We start from the raw sequence: 12,878 nt of genomic DNA, 5'->3' as shown, positions 1-12,878 counted from the left end.
AGAGGGGCTGCATTAAAAAAGCAGCATGTATTGAGACTTCAAATGAGACACAGAAATGTTGTGCAATCACTTCAGCCTCCCCTGAGAAGACACTGGACGGCCAATATCTACAATGAATACAACACATGATGCCATTTTAATGATAACATCTTGAGACCAGCTCCCTCAGAAAAATTTTGACAGGAAAAGCAACATTTATGAATAATTATATTGGCAAATAGCAAGTTTTCTTAACACTATCACTCCCCTGCGGGTTCTGTATGTATGTTTCTCTTTCCCTCAGTGGTCAAGCTCTGGTGTCGACAGCTTCTGATTGGAGATAACTGCAGGAAATGCTTGGAGGAGGGGGACAATGGAGGACTAATTGGATCTCTAAAATGAGTCCAACCCAGTGAAAGTATGTCTCACTCTCAGCCTCCGCCCAGTAGTAGGCCTGTGGATCGCACCTTCAAAACTGGCATAGGATAATGTACCAAAATGCCTGACTTCAACAACAATCTATGACTTAGGCTATATTCTTCATCTCTATTCTTCATCACCCTCACTGCTTCTATCCTCCTTGATCTTCAACTTCTTCATCTCTTATTTTCCAGACTGGACCTTATTTTCTGATGCACTGCTGTCACTATCATCAATACTTTATGGAAAAGGTACAGCTTTCCCTCTCTGTCTTCTATAAAACTTACTAACGTCAACCTAACACAGGTAAAAAGGCTATTATACTGTATACAGTAATGAACAATAGTGCCAGCTAAACAGAAAATATGTATCCAATAAAAAAGGACATTGACATTTTTGAAACAACACATGGATATATTTTTTTTGGTCTTTGAGTTATTCAATTTTACAAAAAAGTGCATTCAGAAGACAAGGAAATATTGTTGCGCTCAGATGAAGGCTAGTTGTAAGTCCAGGTGCGTGAAAACCAATAAAATGGAGAAGAGACTGTAGATGGTTCGCACTCTGAAAAACTAGACAAAGTAGTCTAATACTAGACAACTAGACAAAAAAGTGCATTAAAAATTATTAAAAATATTTGGATGTACAATTATATACATTGCCTTGACAGCATTGACAGCATGTGACTAATATGTTCCAATGTCTCCTTCACTTCGTTGTTGCCAAAAATGTCAAGCACATGGCACATACATTTTAATTTTATTGGCTGAAGGGGATGTCATATGATAATACTAAAATGTATCTTTTTTTGGTTAAATATTATAGACCTATTTTAAATGCGTTTTTCCCTGCGTCATTTATCCCTAAAACCGAATTCTGGACAAATGTGGGCAAAATAATTTTGATTTATTTTTTAAAAATTCTTCCCTTAATCTGAGCGGTACAAGACTTGGCTAATTTTCCTAAGTTTGCCTCCTGAACACACACAATTTTTTTTGACTCAATTCTACAATGTTAAGTGGGTGAAAAAAACAAACTCCTTAATCTTGTATTTGGGTCAAAAATGGGCACCCATAGAAATTAATGGGAAAAACTGTAATTTAGAGCATTCTTCTTGTTTTTTTGTAAAAATAAATCAATAGATCCAATACAATGCATATATAACATACACACAAATGAAGGGCTGATCCTGTACAACATTCTCATCATGGCAAAAACTCACACTCAAAAAAAATAAGCATAATTTACATAGAAAATATGGTACTTTTTGAAGTAAATAAATTCAAAAATACCCCCAAAATAAAAAAAAACACCATAAATGGATAGACAAAATTTTATCGAAGACAGTGATATAACATTTATAATAAATAAAAAATAGGATCACATCTGAGTCCTCTGTGCCCACATTTGTCCACAATTACAGAATTAAGGGCTATAAAGTGAATACGGTTTGAGGGCTACATGACGCTGCCCTGGCTAGAACAACCTCTCCATTTACTGTTGTTGGATGCATTCTGCCCTCTAGTGGACAACTGAAGCATCGTCTATCTATCTATCTATCTATCTATCTATCTATCTATCTATCTATCTATCTATCTATCTATCTATCTATCTATCTATCTATCTATCTATCTATCTATCTATCTATGAATTGAAACTGGTAATTATGTCGCAGGAAAAGCCCTTTCTAAATAAATAAAATATATAGGCCTACAATAAGATAATTATGTGCACTACAAATGTATAGCATTCTATAAAAGATAGTATATAGTATGCTACATTTATAGTGGGAATTTATTGTCATCTATACTGCAAACTTGAGCTCTTAACCTTCGCTCTTTCCATCAGACTCAGTGACTGTGCACTTCTGTTATTTTCTATGAAAACACTCCATCAGCAGGTTCATGCCCTCTGTGCATCTGATTGTGGACAGTGCAGTTAATTTTTTAACAGAACTCACGTTGTTTCCCTCCTCCATATTGTATGGCCACACAACTCACACAAGCTATATGTGTAGAGACAAAGTGTACTACAGGGTAACTGAATGATCTTGAAAGAGTTTGTGAATGAATAGCCTTGGCTACTAAAGGCGACGTGATGTACAAAAACAAATAGTCAACTAATTGATTGTGCCTCGTTCGTTTTAAGACAGTTCAGTAGAAATATCAATTTGGTCATATTTGAAGAGTTCTGAATAAATTTTAGGACCGATTTGGGGAACGTGATTTCGCCAAGTACGTCATCATGTTCCTGGAACATCGTTGTTGATCCTTGAACAACATTCCAATCAACCAATCGAATTTTAGGGACAAGTTTAGAGTTTATGTCAAGTTTAGATTCACAGCAAGGCTTAGGTGCTTCGACATCAGTGTAATTCACCTATCATTTCCCTCTGATTTTAGGGGTAAGTTACGGGTGGGGTTAGGTTTAGGGGTAGGACAAATTTTTCGGACATAAATGTCGTTCCAGGATCAACAGAATACTACATATGCATGACAAATGTGTGATAGAGTGTGTGAGAGTGAGAGAGAATATGTGACACAGGGAGTGTTTTCACTAGATAGTGTACTCCCTGTGTATTCCTTACATCTAGTGTCTAGATGTAGACACTATCTAGTGTACTCACTATCTAGTGTGCAAACTATCTAGTGCACTCCCTGTCTAGTGTGCACACTATCTAGTGCACTCCCTATCTAGTGTGCACACTATATAGTGCACTCCCTATCTAGTGTGCACACTATCTAGTGCACTCCCTATCTAGTGTGCACACTATATAGTGTACTCCTTATCTAGTGTACACACTATCTAGTGCACTACCTATGTGAGAGCGTGTGAGAGAGTGTGTGTGTGAGAGTGAGTGTGAAAGAGTGTGTGAGATTGTGTGAGAGTGAGTGTGAAAGAGAGTGAGTGAGTGTGAAAGAGTGTGTGAGAGTGAGTGTGAAAGAGTGTGAGAGAGTGTTTGTGAGAGTGTGTGAGAGAGTGTGATAGAGTGTGTGTGTGAGAGTGTGTGTGAGAGTGTGTGTGTGAGAGTGTGTGTGAGAGAGTGTGTGTGTGAGAGTGTGTGTGAGAGTGTGTGTGACAGTGTGTGAGAGTGAGAGAGTGTGTGAAAGAGTGTGAGAGAGAGTGTGTGAGAGTGAGTGTGAAAGAGAGTGAGTGTGAAAGAGAGTGTGAAAGAGAGTGTGAGAGAGTGTGAGAGAGTGTGTGTGAGAGAGTGTGTGAGAGTGTGTGTGAGAGAGTGTGTGAGAGAGTGTGTGAGAGTGTGTGAGTGTGTGTGAGAGTCAGACTGAGAGTGAGTGAGTGTGTGTGTGAGTGAGTGTGAGAGAGTGTGCGTGCCTGCATGTGCGTGAGACAGAGAGTGTGTGTGTTCTTGGTAAACGACCGATCCTGATTAGCAGCGCTTGATGAAGACAGTCACTTAATTTATTAGTCGACACACCGAGAATTGAGTGTGTAGTAAATCAGTTTAACAGCGGCTCTGTTCCAGAACCTAGTGCACTCCCTATCTAGTGTGTGAGAGTGTGAGAGAGAGTGTGTGAGAGTGAGACTGTGTGAAAGAGTGAGAGAGTGTGTGTGTGTGTGTGTGTGTGTGTGTGTGTGTGTGTGTGTGTGTGTGTGTGTGTGAAATCAATGAGCCGCATTCAAAAATATCCTTTTATTGGTACAAAAGACATTTTTTACATACATGTTTCAAATATAAATAGTATGTACAAGATTTCTTGATTTGTTTGTATATACACAATTACTTCATCATTAAACTTCCTTTATCTAGTTTATAACATGTGGAGGGAAGTTTCTAGTTTTTCGATATCTAGTAAATTACGTAAATGGAGCAAAAAGCACAGACTTTAGCTGATCAATACAGAGTACTTGGCATTATTCCCGAGTTCTTGGACATTATTTCATTTCATCAGCCTGGACAAACAAGTCTGATCTTTCTAATCTGAATCCTCACCGCTGCATGAATTGTAGGAGCTGTCGTAACACTCGGCCATGTAGGGGAACTTATGGATGTTTGGGTTCAGTTTGGGCACCCAGGCACGAGGTACCAGGAATGATGCCAGGTTGAACAAATCCACAAACACTTTGTAACGGTCACTGAAAGATGAGAGAACGAGGCATCATTGATTTATGGCAAACATTCATCTTTTTAAACACTTTTCTGAAGTTAAAGTGTTACTGTTTATCACTGTGTGAAACTCCCATAAATGCATTAAAATGCCAATAAAAGCCTTTTATCATCTTCAAACACATGTAAAAATATATAATTGCGACCTTTTTATCTCACAATTCCAACTTTTTTGTCTCACAATTGCGAGATGTAATCTCTTTTGACCTTTTTCTCGCAATTGACATCTTTTCTCAGAATTGTGCGATATAAACTTGCAATTACGAGTTATAAATTCCAGTTCTGAGGGAAAAAAATACTTTTTTTCTCAAATTACGAGTTTACAACATGCAATTGCGACTTTATATTACACAATTCTGACTTTTTTTCATAGTATTGCGTGATATAAACACATTTGCGAGAGAGAAAAAAATCTGAATTGTGAGATAAAAAGTTACAATTACCTTTTTTATTTTTTATTCTTTGGTGGAAACAAGCTTCCATGGAGCGGTTCTCAAACATTTTGGGTCACCAAATCACTTTATCTACATAATCAGTAGGCTTACAACATCAACGTAGTATGTTACCGCTGGTATTAAATAACAACATTATTTTTTTTATGCTGTTTAGACATTTGATTGACATGCACCCCATAAGAACCACTGTGTAAATGAGCTGTAATCATGACTCTATGAGTAAGATGATGACCAAAACACCACAGGAAGTTTAGTATTTCAGACTGGCACAGAAAAATAAAAATGAGACACACACCTGACAGTCGAGCGCAGGTAATGGTATCCTGAAGATCCACCTGTACCTGCCTTACTACCAATCATTCTGTGCACCATACAGACATGGTTATCTACAGAAAAAGTTTTGTGTTAAATGTGGGACATGGCTGTAGATTTCTGATTGAGAGCTCAGACTCAAAGGCTTACATCTCCACTTGGTCATAAGCATATCGATCTCCATCAGCGCAGTCAGGAGCTGGAAGGGCACCTGGAAGCGAGGCTCTTCCCTGGAAGGGGAAAAATTAAGGTCTGTCTCCATTGTATAATGAATAAAAATAATATTTACATGAATTTAGCGGATATTACATGAAATGCATACCTATAGAAATTGATCATTAGAGCTCCTTGAAGGGCCTTGTAAGAAAGTCGACGTTCACCTTTTGGAAAAAGATTAAAATCGCAGCAGTGTTAATTCATTTTTTGTCATTAACTGCCAAGGTAATATAACAAAGTATAGCGTTATAAATGTTTAGGCCCATTACTGTAGCGGATGGACCAAACAGACACACAATTATTCATTATATTTACTGAATAATCCCCTCAGCCAACCACAAAACAAGGTATGACAAATATTTATAATTAATTATAACAAGTTTATTATTCATATTGAGCTAATTTGCTACCTTACGTTTTGTTATTTAAAAACTATGAAAAACTTTACTAGACTTGCGATGTTGATAACTGTGGAAACGTATCATCACAGTCTGTAAAGAGTCCATAGCTTTAGTTAATAACCCTACTTAATAGTAGCGGTTAGTGGCAAAGCATTGTGGGCCGGTCCTCACCTTTGCTTAAAAGATGCTCATGGCGTTTTGGGTCAAATAGGGCAGTGAAGACCTCAGACTGTTTGTTTTGATCCTCTAGAAGCTCCTGCTTTACCTCAGAATCTTCCAGTTTCTATCAGTGAAAGCAATGTTAACCTTAAGCTCAGTAACATGACTGGAAAAAAAATAATTGTGATTGGAAATGAGAGCAGAACGAACTTCCAGTTTCTGCTTCTCCATCTTGAGACCCTCTTCGATGTTGGCTTGGAGTTTCCCCCAGAAATTAAACCCATCACTTTCAAGTCCAGGAGTCCTCTCCAGCCATTGCTACAAAACACATAATAGCATATAACTTTGACATAGCATTCTAATTACGGAAAAACAATAGTGGTAAATTTTCTATTTTTTTTAACCTGAAGATGAGAGGTTTTACCTCCACCAGCTGAAGGAGAGAGGGTTCCTGCTCCGAACTCAGCAGTGTCTCACTCTCATGTTCGTGGAAGTTATCTCTGTAGTGTCGACGGTTGTAGGGGACTCTTAAATGATCCGCCACACCAATCTTACCCTCCAGAAGACGGAACTGAAGACTCTGGAACCCCGAGGCTGGGGACAGATACTCCCTACAACACGTACACAACATAGTCTGATTCATTCACAAATGACCTGCAGCAAGCTCACTCGTGGAAATGTTCTAGGGTGGATAGAACACAATGTTCTAGGGTGGATAGAAATTTCACAACTTCTTACACAAATTCTTTGTACAATTGAGGCCAGTTGTTTGAGCTGAGAGAACCTGAGCTTTTATGAGTTATATTGACTGAGGCTGTTACCTAAAGTCAAAGAAGTCCAGGGCAGTCATGGTCTCCAGGACGGCAAACTGTTCCACCAGCAGTTTGAAGATCATGGTGACCCTGTGGATCCTGCTCACCACCTTCAGCATGTTTCTCTCATCCCGAACCTGTGGGCAACGTCCACATTTCACCATTTTTCATTTTAGCACAAAAAAATGCATCTAAATAAAGTCATTATGCTTGAGGTAAAGTCAACTCTTCTTTTTAAAGTTACACTTATTTTACTCAATATTCACTTTGTTAGTTTAACTCACATGGTTTTTAATGAATAGGTCCCGAACTGAATCGAGCTCCCACAATATCTGCTTAAACCACAACTCGTAAGCTAAAGGAGAAAGCAGGATAATTCTGTGAAAATGGAACCTTAGAATGTGAAATATTTTTTAATGCTACGTGAGAGCTAACAGAGCAGGTTTTCATACATTATGAATACATATAAATAGATTACCTTGGTGGGTAATGATGAAGAGATGCTCATCATGGATTTTGTTGCCTTTCAGTTCACTCTGCAAGACTTGAGCGTTCAGCACCTTGTCAAGCTAACAGCAAACAGACTGACGTTATTACACCTTAATGCACATCTTCTTTTCTTGCTAAATCATTTGCCACAAAATAGACTGAAATGTTAGATATGAATAATTAATATTTGGATCTGTACAAATATCGATAAAGGTTGATAACTTTAAGTTAATTACCTGTAGGTATTCTCCATAGACGATTCCTCCTTTAGTGGCTTTGTTGGTGCCCTTTTGGGATTCATCCTCTTCCTCTGCTTTACTGGTAAACAATCTAATTTTGATTAAAAATGTTGAGATTGCATTTTATGTTGATAACATTGTATTTCATTTGATTTTGATATAAAATAAAAACATTTAGTTAAAAAACAAATTCTAAAACAATATAAAACCCACTGATGCTTTCTTTCAAAAAATGGACATCCACTCATGTTTTTCCTCAAAATGTCCAACAGGAATTGATCTTATCAACGTTATCACAAGGTTATCACAAGGTTCTGGGTGTTTCATTGCAAAGTGAAGCATTTAAAGGTTTGAAGTGTCCAATCAAATGCTGGATTGTCAAACCCTGCCTATCCAAGCAGGATGCAAGATAGGCATGTGAGTGTGTGTTTGTGTCTACAGTTTACAATGTGATTGTTTTGGATTTGTTTTGTTTTTTTGTTTTTTTAGACCAGGGTTACTAGTTAATTAAAAATAAACGTAAACTGAATAAAATAAAACAAAATATAAAAAAACTTTAACTTATTTAATTTCATTTAGTTTAACGATGTTAAAACAATAACATCGTTAACACTTAAAACAATACATTTACTATATAGGCATTAAAAAAAATGAAAATTACAAAACTAAAAAACAAAAATTACTAAAACTTTAATGATAAATTATAAAAAGTTAAAACTAATTCAAAATATGAATAAAAACTATAATAGTATCTCAATGATACTAAAATGTAGACTTCTATAATTAATAAATTGAATCATGTGACAATGCTTTTTTATTTAAATAAATAGGTTTATATATATTTTTTCTATTTAAAAGAAATGGATAGTCCCGGTCCTTGATTATGATCTGCCAATCTTGTTATGATCCCCAAAAACCTCCCATGTAAGTTTAGACTTGGAGGGTTTGATTATGGATTAAAAAAAAGAAGAAAAAAAGAAAGAAAAAAGGCAAAGCTGCCATAAGCCTATGTGCTTGTTGACCATTTAATTTGTTGTCCAGAGTCAAAATGAGGATTATTTAAATGTTCTGCAATTTGATAATGTGCTTGTTTGTCTCATGGTCAAAGTGTCATTGCATTTTGAATATTTTTTTTATTTTTTTTTTAGAGTAGGCTAGCCTACCATACGTGTATGGACAGGTAAATATTTAAAAGTCTGTATGTCCTTACTCTCTTAAAATTTAACAGTAACAGCCAATGGCATCTCACGATGGTCAGGGGGCATGTCACGACAAGGTCATGTGGGTTTAACTGTGTACAAACTAACGTAGAGAACAATAATCTAAACGCAAACAGCAAATGCAGTTTGAAAACCAGATAAGCCAACACGTCACAAGCACAATATCAAAATGAAGAACATTTAAATGCAACCCTCATTTTCAAAACTGTATTAAATGGTCAAATGTAATGACACCAAATTAATTAAGCGCATTTGGCTTTTGTGTCCGGGTGTCCTTTTTGGCGTATTTATTTATAATCCAATCAATAAATTTCATCTTCAGGGATAGTAACAACTTTATATAAGAGCTGATTTTTCCTTTCGGATATGTTCTTGTGGAACCATGCATCCTCAAACAGTCACATAACATAATTTGGAGCCCGACCAGAAGGCCTGACCTTAAAAAATAAACAAATCGATTTCTCAGAGACAGAGCTTCAGGTCAAAGGGTGTCGTAATTTTAATGGGGCTGAAGTTCGGTTAATGTGGCCTACAACATTCTGTGCAAACACAAAAACCCACATGATCCAAGAAACACAAGCAGTTATGTGCCTAAAATTATGGAATTATGGTTGAAAACAGTGGAAAAACCTGGTGTGGGTGACATTATTAAAGGTTTGATCACGCTAATTGAAAATCGTGTCCTTTTCTCCGTGGTTTCCAAGCAGATCCCTGTTCTGTTCTGTCTACAGGTATTTTCACCAGCTAAAAGCCAAAAAAGTGAAGAAATTAAGTAAAATCGCAGACATAGAACCTCATACTCTTAAAGGCACACTGTGAAGGAATTGTGTTTTTGTCAAACAGCGACCCCTAGAGTCGCTATGGAATACTTGCACTGTCGTGAATCAATTAATTTCTTTACTTTTAATGATGATGATTGTGTGTTAAGCGTCTGCGACTTACTTTCACTTTGATTTGCGATAGTTTGCACGTTCTCTTGATGACTATGCAGTTGCTCATCTGCGTGATGCGTGTTCCAGTAGCGTCGTCATATCTGTCTATAACATATAGCCTATAACACGCTCTCACACGTTTTTATTTTTAGCATTTTTGAGAGGAGTACAATTTACATAAGTGGTTTCAATAAACATTTACACTTGTCCAGTTTCGTCTGGAATGCGTCTCAGACCTCCTCCTGAAGTGGTTTGAGCGATCGGATTCAAATCCGTCTTGAATGCGTTTCGGAGGGCATTTACACCTGGTCTTTTCACGTTGGATAGCTATCCCATCTGAGAAAACGCATGAAGTGGCCAGGTGTAAACAGCCCCCATGACAAAAACATACGCACGAAAGCCGAAAACAGGCTGGTTGGCCTCTCACGTCCAAATTTGAGGAAGTGGTGGGGGAAGTGACGTATGCCGTAAAGCAGTCGAATTTTGTAGTTCTTTTTGTGCTCTGGTTACTACCCGAACCCCGAAGTTACATAGCGCCAGTAAAAGCGATACAGACCCCGTCAGGCTATGGCAGACGTGTCATTCAACCTATTGTAAGTCGATGTACCATCACAAGGGTCTTGGAAATATATTATGAAGGTTGAAAAGTTTCACAGTGTGCCTTTAATGAGTCACACTAGATTATCGTCAATGTCACTTTCCATATTAGATTTAGCTTTTAGTAGGCTAGTATATTTTTTACTTTTTACTTGCACTATAGTTTCAAATGTTTGGTGTATGATTTTCAGAAATTGCTACTTTTATTTAGCAAGGACACATTCAATTTAATTAATCAAATATTTACATTTTAAAAAAATATATATTTTTTGAACCTACCATTCATCAAAGAATCCTGAAAAAACATTAAGCAGCAAAACTATTTTCAGCAAGAAATCGCAAATCAGCATATTAAAATGATTTCTGAAGGATCATGTGACACCTAAGACTAGAGTAATGATTCAACTTTGTATCACTGGAATAAATTACATTTTATTACATATTCAAATAGAAAATAAGCCAGCTAAACATCTGAAATCTGAAAGCTTCCCACACCCCATTTTACAGCCAACATGCTGATAGCAATGAACGATAATTTTCTCTTTGTGCCATTTATTTACAGAGCAGCAAGTGGTGGAGGAAAAATAGCAAAGACAAGCTCAAACTATTTATTAAAACAAATAAAATAAAAAATAACATTAAAAAATAAAACGTGGCGGGAGAATATCTACTGAACGTCACCAAGAACACTGACCCACGTGACTTTTCCCATATGTATTTATTCAGCATTAATCATTACAAATACACACATTTCCCTGAGGAAATTAACCACTCCAGCCTTAACAGAACCAGTGGCTGAACTTTTGCTCATGTTTGATAACACCTTCGTTCTCACACAAAAAATGAATATGACATACGGTACAAAATTAATTATGCAAAAGCAAAGAGTAACTGTATTTAATGACCTCCAGTAATCAAACACTCTTTTTTCCTGTGCGTTTGTATCCTAGAGAACTGCAGATATGACAAAGATGACGTGAACATGGCCCCAGTTTTGAAAAACACATTTTTCAGCACATATATGATTGCTATGGAACTTAAGGGATAGTTCATCCTAAAATAAAAGTTCTGTCTTAATTTACTCAACCAAGTTGTTGGTCCCCATTAACTTCCATTGAATTTTTCCCGCCCATACTATGAAGTCAATGGGGACCAGCAACTGTTTGGTTACCCACATTCTTCAAAACATCCTCTTTTGTGTTCAACAGAACATAGAAACATATATGATAAAATAGTATATGACAGAATTTTCTTTTTTGGATGAACCATCCCTTTCAGTGTTCATCTGCAGGTGTAAAAGTGAACAAAACCGATAAAAATGTGCATAAGGTGCAGGTTTGGTATTGTGATGATGTTCTCCAAGTCCTAGCAGCAACCTACTGCCTCCTAGAGGAAGAGAAAATGATTGCCACACCACACAGTTCAGATCAAGACAAACTAAACAATTTAAAAAAAAAAAAAAAAAATACTTCAAAATTACCAATACCAATAATTAAAAAAATGAAAATAATTTAACATTCCCCAATCCCAAAAGCATTGCATTCACATTTGTTAAGGACATACATGTAAATAATAATAATAATAATAATAATAATAATAATAGGCATGTCTGTTTAACTATCCGGGCTCAGTAGATGGTGCGAGTAGATGCTTTGAGATGTTTTTAAAACTTATACATCATATAATTGATCGTGTCACCCAGGTCAATAACAGCAAGGTGATTTGTTGTTGCCTCGCTCAAGGAATGCCCAGCAAACACGCGTTTATGATATTAACAAACATAGATACGACATTGGACATACGGTTGAAAAGAACACATTGCAAATATGGCAGATGATCAATACCATTTCAAACATCAAACAGTACCAAAGTATTGCAGAAACGGAGCATTAACAAGACAGACAGATTCAGCCCTTTTTCAGATTAAACTGAATTAAAAATGCCCCATATACAGCAAAACAAATCAACATCAACTTGAAAACCAAACAATAAATAAACGCAAACATGTAGGAAAATCCGTGATTAGATTGTTGGATTACGGTTCGAACTTCAATGTTTGCACATCTTGTTCCTTCGTATTCAAACAAAGTTTCATTCCAAGGTTCATGTAGAACATGTATCTTTAATATGTTTACAAATTCTGTTACCTCACATAGTAATTCATTATTAAATTAAGTGCTGTCCAAAAGACATGCAATTGATATTTTCCATTTTTAATAGTACATATTACTATTAATCATTTCCCATTTGAGACTTTTTTGATAACATGAAAAGTTGCCGGGGAAAAAAAACAGCAAAAAACAAAAAACATAAAAAGGCATGAAACTTACCTCAGTGAAATGACTGACCAAAACTCTTCAAAATGCACTATAAATGGTTTGGATTTTCAGATAAGCAACAATACAAACTGTCAGTGTAATGAAAAAACAACGGTGATCACCTGATATTGCTTAGTGGTTCTTTTCAGGAACGCCACATGTAAAATTATTATATGAAAAACCTTTTTTTGTTTTTTTTTCTT

At 36.4% G+C, this 12,878-nt stretch overlaps 1 protein-coding gene across 1 annotated transcript; it reads right to left on the bottom strand.

Annotated features, from left to right (window-relative positions):
- Positions 1 to 4,036: 4,036 nt before the first annotated feature.
- On the bottom strand, positions 4,037 to 7,980 carry tdo2b (tryptophan 2,3-dioxygenase b). The gene is made up of 12 exons (XM_084101542.1): positions 7,822 to 7,980; positions 7,606 to 7,699; positions 7,359 to 7,449; positions 7,165 to 7,235; positions 6,890 to 7,017; positions 6,493 to 6,679; positions 6,279 to 6,386; positions 6,081 to 6,192; positions 5,615 to 5,672; positions 5,443 to 5,522; positions 5,276 to 5,366; positions 4,037 to 4,494 (listed from the first exon to the last, which is right to left on the bottom strand). The coding sequence occupies exons 1-12, from the start codon at positions 7,854 to 7,856 to the stop codon at positions 4,335 to 4,337; spliced, it is 1,215 nt and encodes a 404-aa protein (XP_083957668.1). The 5' UTR covers positions 7,857 to 7,980; the 3' UTR covers positions 4,037 to 4,334.
- Between the last annotated feature and the right edge of the window lie 4,898 nt (positions 7,981 to 12,878).

Source organism: Abramis brama (assembly GCF_963993115.1).
Source record: "Abramis brama genome assembly, chromosome: 23".
Classification (NCBI taxonomy): Eukaryota; Metazoa; Chordata; class Actinopteri; order Cypriniformes; family Leuciscidae; genus Abramis; species Abramis brama.
Note: the sequence above shows the minus strand (reverse complement) of the source record. Positions and strands in the feature narration are given on the sequence as shown.